Below are 20,772 nucleotides of genomic sequence, written 5' to 3'. Positions count from 1 at the left end.
CTTTGACCATAATGAGTTTAAATTATTGAAAAGAAATCTATAAAGCCTTTATCAATAATTAACAATGTCTTCCCGGTGTGTTATTTTAATAAAGCACCATGACCTGTAAGATTAACAATCAGGGGACCCAAGGGAAAAGGAAGGAGAATAAGTGATCAAATAGAAAGAAATCAAAAAGTAGCTAAGAGTTCATTTCTTCTGCAACTGCAGTGACAGGGGTCTAGAACTGAGTGTTTGATACATGTGTGTATGTTTATATATATATATATATACACACACACTGATATTTACTCATGTAACCAAATGTAAGTCACCCCTCTGACTTCACCCATGTAGTTCTTTATTGCAGATCTAAAGCTTTTAGGCATGCTATTCTTCCAGTATTAGAATGCATCTTTCTTTAGTATATTTTGTGATGTTTATATCCACTTCCAGACTGTTTAGACTTCTGCCCTTCCAGGAATGAAATGAGATCGCTTGCTCCAAAACCATCAGCCTCACACTTTTTTTTTCTGATTTGATCTTGCAATTTCCAAACTTTCACTATTTAATTACGTATTTTTTTTTAGTAATTGGCAGGTGCCCCTGTACCTCTGGATGCATGCAGGTCGTGCTTGACCCTGGAGAGAATCGCCAGGCACCCATGAAAGCCGCTCACTCACTTCCTCCCTCCCCTCAGCAGCTGGACAGAGGAGAGAAAATATAACAAAGGGTTCATGAGTTAAGGACCAGGAGATATCACTCACTAAATACCACCAAGGGCAAACCAGGCTCAACTTAGAGATGTAAAGTGACTTTATTACTGACAAAATCAGGCCAGGATAATGAGAAGTAAAAGAAGCCCTTAAGAACACGTCCCCTCCACCCCTCCCCAGTGGCACAAGGAGACAGGGAAGGGGGAGAGGTCAGTTCATCACCTGAGGCTTCTCCTGCTCTCAGTGTGTGGTTAGGGTGAGCTGGCACTTTGATGCACCACAGGAGAGTTGGTTGTAGAGTTTTTGACACCACCATAACCAATCAATGGCCGAGGCTGACGCATTAATAATCACAAAATAATATTCAGGGTTTTTTATTTAAGCCAAATGAAAATACGGAGGTTACTCCGGAGTGCGGGTATGTTTTAATTCAACCTCCGAGCCCAATATTCCTCCTTTAAACAACTGTCTCCAAAATGTCCCCAAGTAGCTAAACAGAAACTGGCTGCAGTGGCAAATAATAGATCACCATTTCTCTGGGGAGGCCAGGGACTACATTTCCGAACTTTTAAAATTTGCTTAACATTTAGAACCTCGCAGCTCTTTAAGTTAACGTAAAGCTTTAAAGAACAGCGGGTAAATCCACCTTCAGTGTGGTTCAGGTAATTTTATTATTAATAAGAGCTGCTGTTCACCCTTAGGACATGAGGTAAGCACTGAGCTCCTGGCAATCATAGCAAGCCACGCTGTCCAGGACCCATTCCCGAGTTACCACGGCAACGTCGCTCTGCTGCTGGATGGCTGCAAGACAAAGACACAAACAAATGATGCAGCTGTTATCAAGGAGTCCAAACAAGCTCAAGGTGTGCCCATTTCAGGATAAGCTGTCTGCTTCATCTGCCACATTTTAAAGGCCTTGAGAAAAACCAGAAGTCTCAAGGCAGAGATGTGGCACTGCCACTCCCTTCAGCAAGGCAGGTAACAGAGGAGGGCTCTGTGGCAACCGGCCGAGCAGGAGGCAGAAAACACCACTGCACAAACACTAAAAACAAGTTGTTGTCTTTTAATTTAGGATCTCCGTGACAGAGCTTTGGTTCCTGTCCGCCCAGACATACTGAGTGTGTGACAAGCAACGAGTCTCATTAAGACAGAAGCAACAGAAAATGACTGAAGTGTTTCAAGACTGTTCTTCCTCATTGCAGGATCCTTCTATTTTCTCGTTTTTCCACTGCCATGGAAACAGCTGGGTTTTTTTACATCATCATCCTGCTCCACTGTTTTGCTGGATTTCACTGCAGCCTAAGCAGCTCCCACTCCTTCCAGAACCCCACTGCCTCTGAGTCAGGCTGGAACACTTGCACTCTCAAAGCCTCATGGTTTCTCCTGAGCATTTTGCTTAAACGAAAAAAAAAGCAAAACTACATCCGTTAAGGCTTTTTGACATGGCCTTTTCAGACCAAGGGAATCTTGTTCCATCTGAGGCTTTCTCCTAGATCTCACTGGTCCCCTTACAAGGACACCCTTCCCCACTTTTAAAAACCATGCAATTAGAAAAGTTTCTGTAAAGCTGATGATACACAGAGGACAACTGAGGCAATAGCTTTCATCTGCCAGAGTAGCCTTTGAGAATATTGCTGGCTCTTGAGACAGTGTACTTTGTCTTTCTAGATGTTTCTTACAAGACATACTTCCATCTCCAGCTGCAGCAGAGTTTTGATTTCTCTACACCCCTGTGATATTTAGCTATTGAAAGGACAGAAGTGATAAAGACACTTGATGTGCGACAGAAAGCAGCTCAGGACAGCGTTGCTTTACCTCTATAATCCTCGTTTTCCTTCCAAGCATCTGGCTGCACAACCACAACAGCAGTAGAGTTCTAGGATTTTAAAATAAAAAAATAAAAATGCTAGTGTTGTCTATCCTTGCATAATTCTCGTATCTATCTACAGAGAGCAATAACTGTGCTTCAGAGCATCACTTCAGAGAGGAATTTAAGAAGGAGTAAAAGGAGAAAGACACAAGTCCCTAAGATTCTTCTGTGATTTCTCTCCAGAAATGCTGTGACTACACTCAGTCACTAAAAGGCTTTTGGAGCTGGGAAGGAAGGCTCAGTGCTAATTTCAAGGCTAATTAGTGATGTGGCCAACATCAATCATTTCTCCAGTGCCAGGGAGCCTCTCTTCCAGTGAAGGCTGGCCAGAGCCAAGGGGCACTGCCAGGCTGTGCAGACAGCTCTGGAAATCACGGGAGGGGAAAAACCCCTCAGCACTTACTGCTGTGTGTGTGAACAGGTCAGGCTGCTTCACCACAGAGGCACCACAGAGCTCCACCATCCACTCCAGCTGCTCTGAAATCCAGATGAAATCACTCAGTGACCGCAGAGTTTTAGATCACATCGGAGCTCACACGATTCCCCAAGCCCTCGTGTGTCTGTTCCAATTCACAAACCACCACAATTTGAAAGAGATGTGAGCTTTAGAAGAAAAAAAGTCCTTTCACTTCCAAACCTGCCAGGGAACATCAGCTCCCTCCTCCTCACCCCTTAGACAGGTCTGCACAAAACAAAACCCTGGAAAAGCGCTGGAACATATGCCCAAAACTTAAAATCACCATTTACTTCCTCTTATCATAAGGAAGCAAGTCGTGAAATGAAAGTTAAAAATCCAAAGTTAGAACTGTGATTATTTCTCATTAACAAAAGTACTTAATTTGCACCAATTTGTCGAATTGGTGGTGAAGAAGATGGAGCCACAACTGAGGATCACTGCAGCAGGTGAAAGCACTGCATCCTTTGTAGCAACTACTGTAAATGTCAAGAAACGTGAGGATATTTCACCCAGTCAAAAATAAAGCCATCCAGTCCAAAATTGGGCAAATCAGAAAGTATCTGCTGAATAAGCCACAAAAATGGGAAGTCAGGTACAAATATTTTAAGCAGAAAAAGGACAGATTAAATTTTCAAAAATTTGTAACATACTTCATTAAATTTTAAAACTAAAAAATGAAGCTTTGTGTATTAACTTCTAACTTTGTTGTGTTTCACTTTTAACACTTGCTGCTCTAAACATAAGGTTACAATAAGGATGTGGCAACTGCTAGAAAAAGGATACTTAGGAACTGTTTCTAAGACAGAAGAAAAGAAAAAGCTCAAATACAAGTGATCAAGAGCAGCAATAAAAATTACCAGACAGCATGACATTAATGCTTTTCCTTTAGTGCTAGAGAATCAGAGATAAACTAGATAAAAGGCTTAGTTTGAAATGCAGCAAAATTGCCAGGGGGTTGTCTGAGGACATCCAAAAAGAGAACACCACTTCCACTCCCTTTGGAGACAGAACTGGAGAAAATTACCAAACTACACTTTACTCCATGTAGGTATTTTAAAAGTTCCAGAGGAAAAGAGGTAAAAAAACAATTATCCAAGAAGAGGTCAAATGTAAAATTCTGAGGAAGGCACAGTGCCCCTCCAAGTATTTCTTATGTTAATCATTCATCCAACTCCACTAAAAGGACAGACCTGTAGTCATATCAGTGAAAGGTCCACAGCAACAGATCTCAAAGTCTTTAAAGATCTGAAAAGCAAGGAACACGTTAGAGTTCATATGGGGCTTTGGAAGGACAATGACTTATATGCTGTTTTCATTGCACTTCCAGGGCTTGTTACCAAGTTATGACTATTTCACAACACACATCCAAAGCTCTTTGGAACCTACAAACCAGAAGAATATTAAAGATCACTAACCCTACATTATAAAAAGACAGCATTCACTCCAAGCTTAGGGAGCCCCTTCAGAAGATCTGCTCTGCTGCTGACAGAGCTCCCCTTTCATGTAGAAAAATGCTTAATTTGTACAACTCTGTGTGTACAGAACAGCAGAGAAATTGGAAGGAAGTTTCAGATACTCAGCCAGCACAGGCACTTATCTGAAACAGTCAGAGTTTGCATCCCTGGGGTGCTTGTACCTTTTCACTCAGGGCCTGCCTGGCCCTCTTAGGACCTTGATGGTTTCTCCCATTGATTACATCTCCTCTGACTTCAAAGTTCTCCTGCAACATAACAAAAGCAAGGAATCAGGAGACTGAGAACACTTCCCTGTCAGGGTTCTGCTTCAGAATAGGAAGATGACAGGTTTCAGAACTGAAAACCTATGAGTGTGTTCAGAATATGAGTTAAAGGGGTTTTGCAAGGGAAATGCTGGAGTAATGAAACCCCTGCAGCACCAGGCAATTTTTAAAGAAACAAATTATAGTCAAACTGTACAATAATCTAGCAAACTAAATGAAAGAAGCAGCACACTCTAAGATTGTCATTGTCTTATCGGTAAAGTCTTATTTGATAGAAATTATCTGTACATAACATAATTTCCTTAAGCATAGCTCTTTTGCTCTATGCTATAATCTATTAATATCTGTAGGAACACTTATAAAAATATGTCTATAACCTGTTAAAAAATAATAGGGACTCATTATGTCTTCAACACCAATGAATGCATAGGACATAAGTGTGGCTTTCGGTCCTAGCACTTGGTAAAACTACAATCCCAGGTTTCAGAGCTAAAATTCAACGTTAAATGTTTAGACAATATCTGAGGTAACTGATAAGACCATCAGTAACAGCATTACTTTGACATTTCACTCGAGATAAAAGGCCTACCTCATCCAGGATCCTTCCTTCTTTAAAAGACTGAATTACCCCTAAAGAAAAAGATCAGAACAATAAAAGTAATTTTGACCAGCAAAATGATTATTCCAGTACCAGTATTCTGACTTCATTGCTATATTGAATTGTAGGTATTTGTACTAAAGGAATACAGTATAACACTGAAAGTACTTAAGGAATTTCTTGATAATTTATAAATAATACGGATTTTACACGATTTAATGCCATGCATTGCAAAGATTTAAACTCAGAGGGACTAAAGGCTTTTGCCATAGTGAGGAGCTATCTGAAAGCAGAAAACGTATTCACAAGAGTTAGAAGATACTGCCCCTTGTTTGTGCTTCTTAATTTTTATTTCTTTGAAAGTATTTAGAAGAAACACTGCAAAACATCACATGGCAAGACATGAAGAGACCCTTTTTGTTTACTGTAACAAGTGAAGACTGCACTCATGGTAGAAGAGCAGAGACCAGGCATACGTACACTGATAACTGACCACCCATCTTCCTCCTGCAATGCCCAGGAAATACTTCAGGGTCCGTTCACACACCAGCTCCTCATCTGCAGAGCAAACAACAGTAAGAGCTCTTTTAATTTTGCCATTAGCAAAAAAGCACAGGTCAGGGTATTCGTATGTAAAAGCAAACTTTTTTTTTTTTTTTGCTAAGTGCAGCAGCAAAATATCAAAGCCACACAAAGGTTCCAAAAATCCGCTGTCATGATCCTGCTAAAGTGAAGGCAACGAGCAGAAACTAATCACATGTACAACTCATGAGCCCCTTTTTAAATTAATCAATGGAGGTAAGAGGGAAGAAAAAGCATGACTTCTTCGGGAACTATCTTTGTTTCCTTTTGCTTGGTTCTGAACTGCTTCACACTAGTGTGCTGTCAACACCTGAAAATTAACCAAGTGGCTGGAAAAACAAATAATCAAGTAACAATTACACAAGGGAAAGCTGCCCTCACGCTGATTGTGTGAAACAGAATGAGAAAACTCACAAGCTTAAACAAAAACCTTCCAATAGAGAAAACAATCAATACCTCTTCCTCAAACTTATTAAATTTATTGCTGACCTGTCTGCTTGTTGTTTAAACGAAAGGTAAAATTCTACACGGCCTGTCAATAGAGGATTTGGTCCCCTAGCTCCCAACAAACCTGTTTTCATTATGACATGGGTTGTTCCTTCAGTAATGTGATTAGATAAAGTGCTCTGAGTTTTTTTCACAAACTTCTGGACCACCAACTGAAAAGCAGTTAAGAAAATAATCGTTAGCAAGAGTTTTAAAACCCCCAACAGCCCCAGTTTGTAGAAGCATAACATGACAGTTACTTTAAAGTAACAGTTTTATGTGTTGGCATACAGAAGGTACATTTTCTTAAGTTAGTTTTGGCACCATTCAACAGACTAAAGTAATGCAGAGCTCTTGGGTGTGTGTTTTATAACCCCAAAGCCAAATCCTTCTGGAAATTGAGTGCAGAAACAGGTTTATTAGCAACTCAGAATTACTGCTTACACAACTTCTCGCTACGGATCAGAATCTGGGTAAAGCAGCATCATCTGAGAACAGTGCCTGAACCAAACACCCACACAGCCCCTCCCCAGCCCCCAGGCTCTCTACAAATCCTCTGGCTCTGGAATCCTGCGTTTTTCCCCCCAGACATTAGGGATTGTTTAAAAAGTTCAAGTTTCATTAAGCTTAACAGTGCCGTTACAGGCAGCATTGTCACAGTTTTAGGAGTGATAAAGTTTGATTTAAGTTGTTACATTACCTCACCTGCAATATTAGTTTTATTAAACTTGGAGATCTCTCTACTGAGGACTATAGTGCTAATCAGGAATTAACTAGTGATCTCAAAAATCTGAAATTTTACTTACATGCTCGCTGTGATTCAGACCTGATGCCACAATTGACATTTCTTTCCTCTTGGTCACAACTGGACTCGCAGCTTTTTCTTTCCCAGTTGCATTGTGGAGCACAGGTACAGGAAAACATTCACTTCTCTTTAATTTGTGTCCTGGGCCACAGCTTTTATCAGTCCTCTGAGCTACCACAGGCCCATCCGTGCCTTCTGCAGTTTGAGGGGTAAAAAGCCTTACAGAGGAGGAAGAGTTATCTGTACCCGGGCTCCCATCTCCAAAAAGATCTGATGAGACAGATGCAGTGTTTTGCCTGGTCCCAGATTTCTGCTCCTCTGCATCTTCTGCAGAAAAAGAGAAATTACTCCTTGAGAAAACCGCATCTCTTTCTTGCAGTCATGGTAGAAGGTTGTTGCTCTCTCTCTTTTAGGTTTAAATTCTGCAGTTACTCCCTCTCCTTATGTGTTTTATTACTTCATCTTTGCCTCTACCATTACTTTTTCCTGATCTATAGGCAAGACACTGAAACACCTGTGGAACTTTTAGCAGCTTCTTTGTCAAAATGTCTGAATTTAGAAGTGAGACACAAGAACACCTGTTACTGTCAAACTGCTGTCACACCCCATTTGATGGGCTGCCATGCAGCTAGGCCACCAAACAAGACCTTTTTAAAATGACCAGGAACACCCAAATTAAAATCCTAGATTTATAGGAAGAAGTTGTAGCTTGCTGATATTTGAAAACGTGAAAAGAACAGGAGAAAACCACCAGAAATCAAAATGCAGTAGGTGTGTCTGAAATGTTACCTGCTTCAAGCTGACACTGCCTGTGCTCTTGCACTGCTCCCTGCACAGGTTTTGTCTTTTCAGAAGTTTTGTTCTTTAGAACACTGTCACACTCAGGGCCTTTCTCCAGATCTGATCTCTTTGTTAAAAAGGACTCAGAAGATGGAAGCAACAATTCTGGAGACCTTGAGAGAGGGAAATCGATTTCAATACCCTTTTCACTCTTAAGTACAAGAAAAACGTAGCAACAGTGAAACTATTGTAATTTCCCAGAAGCTCAGAGATAAACTTAAGATTTTTTTTTTTAAAATAAAAATTTAGAAATAAACATAAAACCCCCCAAAACATCAAACAAAACCATTAACCTGTTATTTTCTTTGCTCTTTTGATCCATTTCAGATGCTCCTTCAGTACTGGAATGTGGCAGCTCCTTGAGGACAGGTAAACCTTCACAGTTCTGACTTCCATTCTGCTTTAGCACAGCTTCAAGCGCAGCCATTTCTTGCTGAAGTTTTTTCAGGCTATTTTGCATAGCATTCTTCTGCTGCAAAGCAGGCACAGGAATGCCAACATCAGCAAACTCAGGATTAATTTATTTAACAAACACTTGGAAATTAGAAATAGCAAAATAGCTTTGAATTGAGTTTTTGCCACGTGTTCAAAAGGTGACTGTGGTGCTTTTATTGTAACAAATAGCGCACACATCCCACATCAGAAGCAAAAACACCCAACCACACATGCATTTTGCCAGTCAGGTTATTTCAGTTTAGATGTCTCAGAGTTCAATCAATCAGGAAACAACTCCTGCACAAATTTATTTGAAAGTAATTTTCAATCACTTTACAATTTTAAGTCTGAACTCCTTTAGTAGCTCAATCCATGATGTTCATTATTAAATTTAAATTGAGTCTACATTTTCCATCGTTACTGAAAGCCCAAAAGCCCATTTAAAGGACTGAAACATTTCATAATATTCTTCCTGATGTTCCCCCTCAAAAATTACATTACATGATCAAAAACATGCCACAGGCAGTTCCTTGTAAGAATAGCTCAGGGTTTCAAAGGACCTTTTTAAAAACCCAAAGCCTTCACCTTACATGATGAAGCAATTTCCGCAGGACTGAATATTCCATTTGTAGCTCCAGCACTGGCACCGTGTGGAGCCTCTTTGTTACTGAAGCCATGAAAAACCCCTGAGCAAACAGAAAACCATCACCACAGCCCCAAATCCCACACTCAGCCCAGGCACATCCCAGTATCTCCATCCACAAAGCTACAGTAGGAAGGAAATGTTCTGAAAGTGACTAAATTTTATACTGATGCTATAAACAGAAGAAGCACCCATAAAGCACAAAGATCAAATTCCCTTTTTTTTTGGACATACATAAACCCCCATAGGGCTGATAATGCTGAAGAGAGAGTTGGCATGAGACTTACCTTAAAGTCACACAGGACAAAGAAAAAAACCCCAAAGCAAAAGGAAAAAAAAAACCAAAAACCCCAAGCCCCTAACCCTCAATTGAACCTCCAGCCCAAATCACACATTACATAAAGTCAGGCCACTGAGCAGCATTCAGGATTTTAACAGCAGACAAAAATTACACTGCTAGACACACCTTTCATTAGACACTGTTGGGATTTGTATCTAGAATATTCTAATCTGGAATTAGAATTTAATTGATTTAATCTTTACACAGAGAAGACAAGCCTCTGTGCTTCTAAGTATCATACTGTAACAAAACTAATCCTTATAAATTCCTATAATTAAAGCTTTTTAATATGGGGAGCTGATATTTCCAGCACTGGCCAAGTGTGGAGATGCACTAATTAGCATCTCCCACAATTAAGGCCTGTAAGCAAGAGCACATAACGAGCTGTGGCCATTGCAGTGTAAGGTCACCAGGAGAGGAAAAGCCAGACAAATACTGGCATAGAAGCAGCTCTACAGTTCTCCATTAATTCTGCTTTTGCAAGTAATTTAGTGACAAAGAATTATGAGGAAAGAAGTTTTCCACTGTAGTGACCTCACAGCCTGCACATGCTTGCTTATCTCCTGGGATGCAAGCTGCTTCCAGCATCCAGGGCAAAAACTCACCTGTGTAGTGAGGATTTCAGCCTGAGACAATGGTCCACAGGAATCTTCTACAATACTGGTTTCACTGTCATATCCAGATGCTTCACCTTGAAGAAGGTGGAAAAAAAACCTCCCTGGGTTAAAGAAAAAAACCTCACCGAACAGCAACAAACCAACCAGCATTATCCATCATCTCTTAGCACGCAGAGGTTTTAGAGAACTAGTAACACTGAAGTGATAAGGATTGAAAATGCTGAAGTTAAAAGGACAGATCTCCTTTAAGTGAACATTTCAAAGAATACCATGTCACACATGTGACAAAGTAAGCAGAATTCAGTGTTTCACCGGGGATGAAAGAGTCCTGAACATTTACAAAGGCCATAAAAATGGCAAAATATTCTCGACAAAATTCTACAGCCAATTTCAACAAACATTTCACCTGGAACAAGCCAGGATAAGCTGTGAAATTTTGCTGACAAGGAAGTACCACACTGCAGTAAGAGAACCAGCATTTCCCTCAAACATGAATTCCCATCAGCCAGTCTCTAGTGCCCAGCCTGTTCATTTGTGCTCTGAACAAAGAACACTGGAAGAACATAATTTTCAGGAAATAAACCACTGAGGGTTTTTTGGTTTGATTGTTTAAGGTTGATACATTCTTCTACAAGAGCAACTACCCCTTAAATACAGAATCAAGTTTCCATCCAAACACCAAAAACCTGGGTGTAAGGATGTTATAAACACAGCTGCAGAGAGAAAAATCTTGGTTTGTACCTAGATTTGCTCCCACGTCTGCGTCTTTTTGGCACTGATCTTTGGCTGTCTTCAGCCCTCCACTACAATTCTGAGAAGTTTCTTTACTGTCATCTACACTGCTCATTTGTTTGGACACGTGAGCTTGTGGTGAATGTTTCTTCAGTTCTTGTGCTCCATTAAGTGATTCTTCAGACATGTTGGACTGGGAAGAAAATAAGTTGACAGAGCATTCTGACTCCTGGCTGGGTGAAACACACACATTGCTCAGGGCAGCTTCAGGCACTTTGTGCACATTATTGTCATCATTGCTCACACTCTGAGGGAACACGTTGGGACTCGCTGGACACTCTGCCTCTGGAGACTCTACCACAGATGTCCTTTGTTTATCAGCCTGCAAAGGTGTGCTTGCTGATTTGCTGAAGATTACTGCCTGAAAGCATGGTAAGGCTTCATCCTCACAGGACTCCTCATCTGAAGATGGCAGCTTCTGCACTCGCCTTCGAGACTTTTGAATGCCTTGAGATCTTGGCTTAGACCTTGCATTTCTGCTGAGCAGTTCTCTTCCCAGGGCACTGTCACTTTTTACAAACACTGCAGATTGCTCGTTCCTATCAGTTTCACAGAAGCTGGTGTTCTCAATATCAGTATCAGAGCACAGTAAGCCATTAGGGGTTTCAGGCAAACCTGGAAGATCACAATTCTCTCCAAGAGGTTCTTCCAGAGCCCCAGCTGCTGAACACTTGGGCATTGCTGTGCTAACAGGTTGGGCTGCTTGTTCTTCATTTCCATTTACGCATTTCCTTTCTCTTTTGCTACTTTTTGTCCTAGTGACTTCAGAGCTGAATTCAGCAGGGCTTTGCTGACAAGCTGCAGGACAAATCATTGATGTGGACTGAGAACGTAAAATTGGTCCTTTGCAATCAACAACTAGAGTCTTTCCTGCCTGATTGTTTTCTAAACTGAAGCTGATTTCCTGGCCTGAGTTTAAATCATTTTGTCTGGAATTATGCTCCTCTGTGTTGCTCTGATCACTTTGGCTTCCATCACTTCTCATGGGATTCTGTCTCAACTCACTTTCTATCCCTATCTCATTTGACACTGACTTTTCACTGCTGTGCTCTTCCTGTAGCAATCCATTTTTGTGCTCGGTCTGAGCAGTCCCTGTTCTTGCTGCTGTCAGAGTCCCTTCCTCTGCAGCCTGTGAAATGTCATCCCAGTGATCCCCTGTGCTGACAGCAAAGCAAGGCACAGGACCAACACAGGCAGACTCACAGCCCTTAAGCTTCTCTTTCTCAGAAACCCTGCTCAAGTTTTGAGCAGCTGCTTTCTCCTCTTGAAAGCCTTCTGGTTCTAATTGTTTGCTAGCCTTATTTTCTACCTGAGCAGCACGTGAGAGATTTAAGGTTTCAGAAGCAGGGTCTTCCACTGCACGTGCCTGCCTGGGAGTCTGAAAAAGGCTGAAGGACGAGCGCTTTGAATGCCTGAAGATATTTCGCAGATACTGCGTGTCCAAGTCACTGTCCTCAGCTTCCTTAGTCTGTTCTGAAATGTTTTTAGCCATTGGCAGCTTTTCAGTTTTGAAGTCCTCTGGAACATTTTGCGAATCATGCCCACACTCCTGGGGAAGAGGAGCAGGTGATTCAGTCACCTCTTCAGTCTGGTGAGAAGCAGTTTGCTCAGCAGACACTGAAGGAAGTTGGAGGAGGAGGGGGCTACCGAGTATTTCACTGCCTTGAGAACCTGTATCAGGTGCAGTGGAACCACACTTTGAAGGCTGACATGAAGGATTGAACAGACTTTTCCCAGTTTCTGCAGTGTCAGATAAATTCTTCAGACTAACCTGCATTGCATTTGCTTCCAGATCACCTCCCTCCAAATTAGTGACTGGCCTGTCACTCAGCTGATCTTGAGGCTCACACAGGTCTCTGCATTCAGCAGAGTGAGCTGCCACATTCCTTTGGTCTCCAGAGACAGACCTTCCATGACCACTGTTACTCTTTCTTGCTCCCTTTACTCCTTTCCTTGTTTGTTTTGTTATTTCTTCAGAAAGTAACTGAAGCCTTCTGCTGCGTCTGACTGGATTTTGCTCAGAATCAGCTTTCCTGGGCTCTCCACTGCTTGGATAGCTATCAATCTGTGGCTCAGCTGGATCAGGGAAAACAGAGCTTCTGTCCACTACTAACTGCAGAGCACACATAGTTCTGCTAGAATGCCTGCATCTTTTTGCTGCAGAACTTCTTTTTTTGGTGTTTTTCTGATCACAGCTATACATTTCAGGTTCCCCATCACAGTGCTTGGTAGTGACCTTCTCAGCAGCTTTCTTCCATGTGAACTCTCCTTCCTCAGCTTCTGTCAGTGTATTATTTCCTCTGTTCTGAGAGAGGTGACTCTCATTAACAGCAACACTTTCATCACATCTTTTCTTTTCAGCACCTCCAAGCCCCCCATTGTTAACATTTTGAGGGCCCCTGTCTGCCTCATCTGTATCTTTTTTCTTTATGAAATCCTCAGGCTGCAGGACACTGGAACTCTTCCTCTTTCGTTTGAGTCTCTCTTTGCTGAAATTATTCAGGCACTTATCAGCAGTCACATCTTCCTTTCTCCCAACAGGCAAAATGTCTCTCAAAATAGAAGGGGGATTTGATTTTCTCCCTCTAATGTATGTTTTTCCAAATATTTTGTCTTTGATGTCTTCTGCTGTTTGTTTTTTTGACCACCTCTTTTTTCCTTCCACTGCTGCAATTTCCATGGAATCGACCATAGGGTCAGTCTTTTCTGAAACACAGGACTCTTTATCTGATAAACACAGACCTCCTTCACCTGAAACATCAGCTGATGCAGCAGATTCATCCAGGGAAGAACCAGAAGACAAAATCTCATTGCTTTTTGAAAACCATTCATTGACTTTCTGAATGCTCTGCTTCAGTCTCTTCTTGGAGACTTTATTCAGGGTGGCAGAGGGAAGTGTCTCTGGCTGAGGTAGCTTCTCTAGAGGAAGTTCTTTGTCATGGGAAGAGTCATTCTCAGGTTCATACGCCTCTACAGCTTCCACACTTTGTACATCAGTATCCATTTCCTTGCTTTCATCCATCCTGCTCTTTGACCTATCTTCTAAATCAAACTCCTGGTTTTCACTGTTGTACTGGGTTTGCTGCTCATCCATTTCTTCTGAGTTCTTAAAGGATGTGTTCCCATTCACTGTGGGACTGGCATCACCTGCTCTGTCACGCTGCTCTGGGAGCGGGTCTACAGCAAGAACATTTAAAGGAGAACTCTGGCATCCAGTCACATTCACTTGGTCAGGTTTGGCACATTCAGCGATGCTCTGAGTGCTTTTCTTGCTCAAGCATTCCTTTGAGAAATCACTTTCACCTGTTAGATTCATAGGTATAATAAATTATTAACCTCTATTTTACACACACAAGCACAATAAATAACAAGCTCAATGGCTACTTTGTTTTAAAAGAACTGCTCTTATCTCCCCCCCTAACCAGAATATTACACTCCACAAATCTCTCTCTAGAAAGGCAGAAAGATCGTACTACATGTTCTTCTAAATTTTTACATGAATTACCAGTGCTTTTTCCCTGTGTAATATGGCTCATGTAGAATAGATTAAGTTTTGTACTTTGATAAAGTTACTGTTTTTCCTTTTTGTTCCCATGCATAGAACAACCACATTTCAGGTATCTAGGCTCCAGGAACAATCTTGTATTTGCTGTAGGCACCAAGAGAACTACATTATACAAGACTGAAAGCATACATATAGATATACACAATCACGTGAAATAGAAATGTTAACTTGTGGTCTCTTTCAAGCTTAATCACCTTTGTCACCAAAATAACAACACACCTATGATATCTGGTAGCGTTATTTCTTTGGCACGCAGCTTGTCAGGCTGTGCACTGCAAGGATTTTCATTCCCTTCCTCAGCACCTTCAAGTTCTTCCAGGCTTACTTGAGAAAAAATCTGAACCACTCCTTTGTCTTCACACCTGCTGGGAAAGGAAATCTACTTTCATTACAAATATAACTGTATGAGACAGAACAGAAGATGCTACTTATTTTTTCCCTTTTTGGTCTCTGAAATACTTCCTGGAGAAGTCAAGCTGCACAATTGACACTCACCACAACCAAATCTCTTCAGAGTTTCAGGCCATTTCTTTAAAAGATTCTCTCTAAAGCACAGTGCCCACTTTTCTATGGAAGATCTATATCCACAACAAAACATTTAGAGAACAGTTTGAAAGCCTGTGATATGGCAAACTGTGGGAATTCAGCTACCCATGCTGCCCCCTCATGCCCTCAACGTTGAAAAGCATTTGTCAGCTTAAGAATTGTATCAGTCCTATGCTAGGAAACTAGAAGACAAGAAAGGAGAATATTGAACTACTGTCCTTAGAAAATATTAATTCCTTAATCACCTTTACTTACCCAGCTTTGCTTGGCTGTTTAGAAAACTCTTCAGATGATTCAGAGCCTGAAAACAAATAATCTGTTACTCTGGTTGGAAGGATTCAGAGAAAGGTGAGTTTTCAGATTCAGTGGTTATCATCACATACATGCACATAGATGCTTTCAACTTTTAGCAAATAAAATCAAGTTCAATTGTGAAGTATTTTACCTAATTATAATTATTTCTATGTATAATTATCCACATGGCTCCAGCATAAAACTGTGTTTAAATACAGTGACTGGTAGCAGACTGGTAACTAAGAGTTAATTAGCTAAAAGTTAGTTTCTAATTTTTAAATTTATACACAAAACAATTACTAGTATTTAGAATTTCGAGCTGGGAGTCGGAGAAATATATTCAAATATCTCTCACAGATCCTTTGATCCTGGCAGATGCAATAAAGTAAAAAGACAGGAAACAAACTTTACCCATTAAAAGCAGCAATTCGTTCCTTGAAGGAACAGCATAAAAAACAAGCTATGCATGACATGTCTTGTTTCTCATAGCAGTCAACACCAGATAAAATAAAATTCTGAAAAGCTACAGACAGCAAAAAAATATTAATTTCTCAAATGGATTTCATTCTCATCTCAAGCACTGGTGCCAAGGCTTGGTACTCTTCAGAAAACAGTGGCTACCTTCAGCTGTAACAGAATAATTTCTTGCACATCTGCAAACACCTCCTCTGGGTCTTGTACACCAAGGCTTAAGGGTTCACTACAGCAGCATTATTTGGCACGATACAATAAATCATGTAAAAAACCCTTTTGATTTACCAACTTGGAATTGTCTTAAGTTTGTCCCTTTGCTGTCATTTTGGGTGTGTTAAGGAGAAATTAGTGTTTACAAAGACTTCGAACAGAATCACCTTTCATTACTTTGCAAGCATTGTACACAGGATCAATCAGTGTGGATTTAGATCTTACCAAACTCTACATAAGTACGCTTTTGAGAATCACATTTCTGGTGTTTGCTTCTTGGGCGACACATTTTGGCATCTGTAAGCTGAATATTCACACTAGCTTCCTGCTGACAGCAAAATAGAAAGGAATAGTTATTTACAACAGTGGGGTATTAAAAAAACAAAAAAATCACAGCTATTTAAACCTTAACAGGGGGCAGATATAAATACTTAGTTCATATGCATTGGTAGCTTCTAAGCACAATAAAAGTAATTTATCATGTCAATAGAAGCAACAGATCATGCATTTAAGAGATCAAATCAGTAACAGTTTGATCTTACATTCTGTATTGTCTAACATTCTATTCAGCATTAAGCAGATGAAAACAGAAACAAATGCCACGGGCAGTCACACACACACAGCAATTATCCCAAGCTGGGTAATGCCTCATGAATCCTAAGACATAGTTTATGATCTTACCCCTAAAAAGGTAAAAACCCTGCAAATAGTTAGACAGCCTCATGAAACAAGCAGGTGGAACAAGTTTTCAATCCTAGATTCAGTAACAGACTCTATTATGGCAATATTATGTATAAGTTCAGGTCATTTTATGCAAACATCTTTCTCAAGTAGGTTGAAGACAAAAATACATGTCCTTGTCCAGAATATCACTCAAGTCAAACAATCTGAGATGAACTCGAAATCTCCTACTTCATTCTTTTAAGTATATGCACGTATTCACATTCCAAATACATTTTTAAACAATCCACTAAAATAAAACGGGAAGAAACAGTTACCAAGGTGAAGTTTTCTTGTCCATTTCCTTTAGCACTTTTTCTCCTGTTTCTGAAGCCCTTACTTTGGATGACAGAACTTTCTTTACACAGCGACTCAGCAGCAGTGGCTTCCGTGGATGTTCTAGGAAAGCGGTGACTGTTTAAAACTAAAAGATATTATTAGGTTAAAAGAAATATTTTTTTGAGTATGACTCAAGTGTTGTATATTAATGAGATAGACTTGTGTAGACTCTGTGCACTTAGTGCATATACAGCAAATGTACGTTTAGCCAAGAAAGAAATCTTGTTGAATCAATAGTCTGATTATTCTTTCTGAGCACTCTTCAAATAAGTAAAATCTTGATCCTGCCAACTAATTTTCTCAACCAATTTTGCTTATAGAGAGAATCTAGCAAGAGCAGGATCTAATTCTTTCAGAATGTCTGAGCAAGTTGAAAGAATTGAAAAGCAAAGTCTATTTTTTATAGCAGAATATACAAAACACTACCATCTGCCCCCAACCACGAGGTGTGGTTTACCAAAATATAAACAGGCACATCTGACTTTCCAACCCTAACAACACCCTTAACAAAGCACTGAGGTCTAGAGAGGGGAAATCTGGATTCCCTGAGGATCCACCTGAGTGGGATGAGTTAACAAGCGTGGCTACAACGCTGCTAATTCAGGCTCTGAGACTGTTTAACAGATTAAAACTGCAAGGCTGGGCATTATCAAAAGCAGGACTTTTCCTCACAGTTAGGGATTAAACATGACTTGATACACATTCAGCCATGTCTCAGGAACTGAACATAAGATTGGCTAAAGTCATCAAACACACACAGTAAAACTGTTCAAGACATTTTTCTAAGAAAATCTTGGAAACTTAATGGAACTCATGCTTCTACACCCAAGAAAAAAAACCTTCTTCCCATCCATATTTGTTACTGCACAGTAAATGGGGTACCTTATAAATAATCATGAGATGTCAAAATCTTATTAAAAAAAAAATAAAAATTGGGGGCATACATTCACAACACTTACACTTCACTCCAGTGTCAAGCTCAAAAGCATGGATAGTTTCCAACAATCCTTCAATTAGCTGCTTAAATCTGGAGTTTTCTTTCAGACTTCTGAAATAACATCAGTACTTCAGTTATTTTAACACTAGTGAATGGGTTAACTATAAATATTTCTACAATTCTGCCAAAAAAAGGGTAAAACTCCAAAGTGGAAGATGAGACAATAAGATAATGTTGCCAAGGAATAACAACAAAATTCCTCCAAAACAGCCATTACTATGGGAATTGAAGCTATCACAAAAGTGATATCAATTTCTCATAGAGGTTTAGTGGAGAGAAATCAATTGCAAGGAATAAACACTAATATAGCTCAGATATTTTTTAAGAGGTGTTCACTTGTGATCACCTGGAAAAAGGTCACATTGAGGTAAGACACTACATTTACTCCTTTAGAAATGGACAGCTTACTAAATACCCACTTTTTCTTCTGTATTTCAGTCTTACATGAATATATTTTAAAACTTTCGTTAGTCTGTTCTCAGAGCTCAAACGTCTCATCCTCCAACCCCCACACAAAGATGCATTCCTCACCTCTTGGTAACTTCAGTCTTACACAGAGGACACTCTACCACACCTTTTTTCTTTTTGCTGATAAGTTTGAACATGCAGAACCTAGAAAGAAAGAACACTTGTGGTGGTAACAAGAGAAGGTTATTCTTTTCCCTAAAACTGAGAATGCACATTCACCATTTAGTGAATCAAATATACATTCTTGTTCTGGTGTTACAGCGAGCTAATTGATCCCCTTTGACACATTCGTGAAGCCACAGTTCTCTCTTCTACAGAATTGACTTTTTCCTCTCAAGTTTTCCCTAAAGTTTTCCCCTCAGCTTTTTCCCCTAACACATGAAGTTATCAAAACACAGTATACATACATGATTAGCACTGAAGAAGTATATATAGCAATTAAAATCAGTATATATGGATTAAAAAGTTATAAACCCAAAAATATTATATGTGGAAATTAAAAACTGCATTGCACTTGCAAGTGCTCAAACCTACCTGCAGAATATGTGATCGCATTTTGTTGAAACGGGTTCTTGTACCACATCCAAGCTACAAAGAGGGAAACAGAAACAAGAGCACAGAGGTTATAGACACGGAGAACCAGACTTCAACCAGAAGCTTTGCTATCTCAGCATTTGTTTGCATTAAAGAACTACAGACCTCGTTTACCTTTCAGAGATAAGGGACAAAATCCACGTGGCTTTACAAACAATGCTCTAATCCAATCAGATACATTTTCCCCCCCCTCACTGAATAGAAGACTGACAGAATGAGGTTTCAATAGAAAAGCAAAATTTACTAGAACATAAGAGCAAAATATAAGTTTTTTTTCTTGCACTTTCTCATTTAAGCCTTATAAAACATCAATACATTTAGCTCTAAGTACAAATCTCTTTGACTTCTGGCAAGCTATAGAACTGACAAAGCATTTTCAAAGAAATGAGAAAAAAAAAAATACACCTCCAAAAAATTAACTATACTGATATTATTCCCTGACATACCATATTGGGCACTCCAAGTTCTTCTGCATAGCTGAAAGCACATTCTGTACTTGTCCAATAGTAATCACTGAGAAGTCCATCCTTCACATCCAAAAATACTCTACAGAAAAAAAAAAAAAAAAAAATATATATATATATATAATCAGCTTTTTTTGTCTAAAAAATTCTGTTGCCTCCCATGACTACGCTCTCCCCCGCACGGCTCTGCTCTAACTGCAGAATGGTATCAAAACCCTTGCTGTTACTACTTAAGCAACACTTTACAGCACAGAGGGGTTCTTACTCGGAATGTTTGCAGTTAAAACCTCTCGAGCGTCTCGTACCCAAAGGAGCGCCCTGGAAGGGTTTATTCAGGTGAAACTTAAGCGAGGGCGCAGAGCACAAAACAGCAAGAGCGAGGGGCTCGCTAGGTGGAAAAGCACGCAAAGAAGACGGCAGACAGGCTTATGCCAAGGAGCCTGGGAGTACCTACACGAGCCAGCACGGCAAAGCAAGGAGAAACCGCCTGAGCTTCCCGCGGCGGCAGCTCGGGTCCGGCCCGGCAGCGAGGCCTGACCGCGGGCCCGGGCGGAGCGGCCCGGCACGGGCGGAGGGAGCGCGGCCAGCGCCGGGGCAGAGCCGGGGCGGTCAGTGCTGGACCGGGCAGCGCCGGGGCGGTCAGTGCCAGGGCAGTGCCAAGGCAGAGCCGGAGCCGTCAGTGCCGGAGCGGGCAGTCCCGGTGTGGTCAGTCCCGCTGTGGTCAGTCCCGGAGCGGGCAGCCCCGATACGGTCAGTCCTGCTGTGGTCAGTCTCGATGTCGTCAGCGCCAGGCCACGGCCGGGCCCGTCCCTCCTCAGCCCACTCCGCGCGCCGCGTTTCGCGCCCTTCCCGCCCCGCCGCGCGCAGCCAATCCGCGGCCGCGGAGCCAGCGCGCGCCTCTGCAGCACCCCCTGACGGGCTCCTTCCGCCTCGGTGGGGCGGGGCCGGGCCGAGACCCTTTGGCTCTGCTTGGCCGCTGATTGGCTGTCGCCGCCACGTGATCCCGGCGGGCTCCGGCGCCGCAGCGGCGCAGTCTCCGGACGTGCGTGGCCGCGGTGCGCGCGCGCGCGCGCCAGGCTCTGTTTATTATTGTGGTTCCGCGGCCCGTCTGGCTTCGCCCTCCGACCAACCAGAGCGGAGCGCTGAATGAGTGACAGGCGGCTCCGCCAATAGCCGCGCGCTTCGGGCGGGGGGGGGCCGGCC

The 20,772-nt window shown here is 41.4% G+C and overlaps 1 protein-coding gene across 6 annotated transcripts; it reads right to left on the bottom strand.

Annotated features, from left to right (window-relative positions):
* Window positions 1-592: 592 nt before the first annotated feature.
* BRCA1 (BRCA1 DNA repair associated) lies at window positions 593-20,150 on the bottom strand. 6 transcript variants are annotated; one of them, XM_040087479.2, is made up of 22 exons: window positions 19,552-19,640; window positions 19,046-19,099; window positions 18,575-18,655; window positions 18,006-18,094; window positions 16,986-17,131; window positions 16,213-16,312; window positions 15,265-15,310; window positions 14,683-14,828; window positions 10,848-14,201; window positions 10,095-10,180; window positions 8,365-8,543; window positions 8,021-8,184; window positions 7,233-7,558; window positions 6,512-6,599; window positions 5,839-5,916; window positions 5,350-5,390; window positions 4,659-4,742; window positions 4,213-4,267; window positions 2,969-3,042; window positions 2,511-2,571; window positions 1,391-1,496; window positions 593-682 (listed from the first exon to the last, which is right to left on the bottom strand). In XM_040087479.2, exons 1-21 carry the CDS (start codon window positions 19,629-19,631, stop codon window positions 1,393-1,395), a joined length of 5,436 nt encoding a protein of 1,811 aa, XP_039943413.1. In that variant the 5' UTR covers window positions 19,632-19,640; the 3' UTR covers window positions 593-682; window positions 1,391-1,392. The 6 variants fall into 6 exon arrangements, 5 of the variants coding, with proteins under 5 accessions (XP_039943413.1, XP_039943414.1, XP_039943416.1 ...); XM_040087480.1 differs by lacking the exon at window positions 593-682 and adding an exon at window positions 20,024-20,150 and having other exon boundaries at window positions 801-1,496; window positions 16,213-16,315; window positions 19,552-19,651; XM_040087482.1 differs by lacking the exon at window positions 593-682 and adding an exon at window positions 20,024-20,150 and having other exon boundaries at window positions 801-1,496; window positions 14,683-14,825; window positions 16,213-16,315; window positions 19,552-19,651.
* Between the last annotated feature and the right edge of the window lie 622 nt (window positions 20,151-20,772).

Source organism: Hirundo rustica, chromosome 27 (genome assembly GCF_015227805.2).
Source record: "Hirundo rustica isolate bHirRus1 chromosome 27, bHirRus1.pri.v3, whole genome shotgun sequence".
Lineage (NCBI taxonomy): Eukaryota > Metazoa > Chordata > Aves > Passeriformes > Hirundinidae > Hirundo > Hirundo rustica.
Note: the sequence above shows the minus strand (reverse complement) of the source record. Positions and strands in the feature narration are given on the sequence as shown.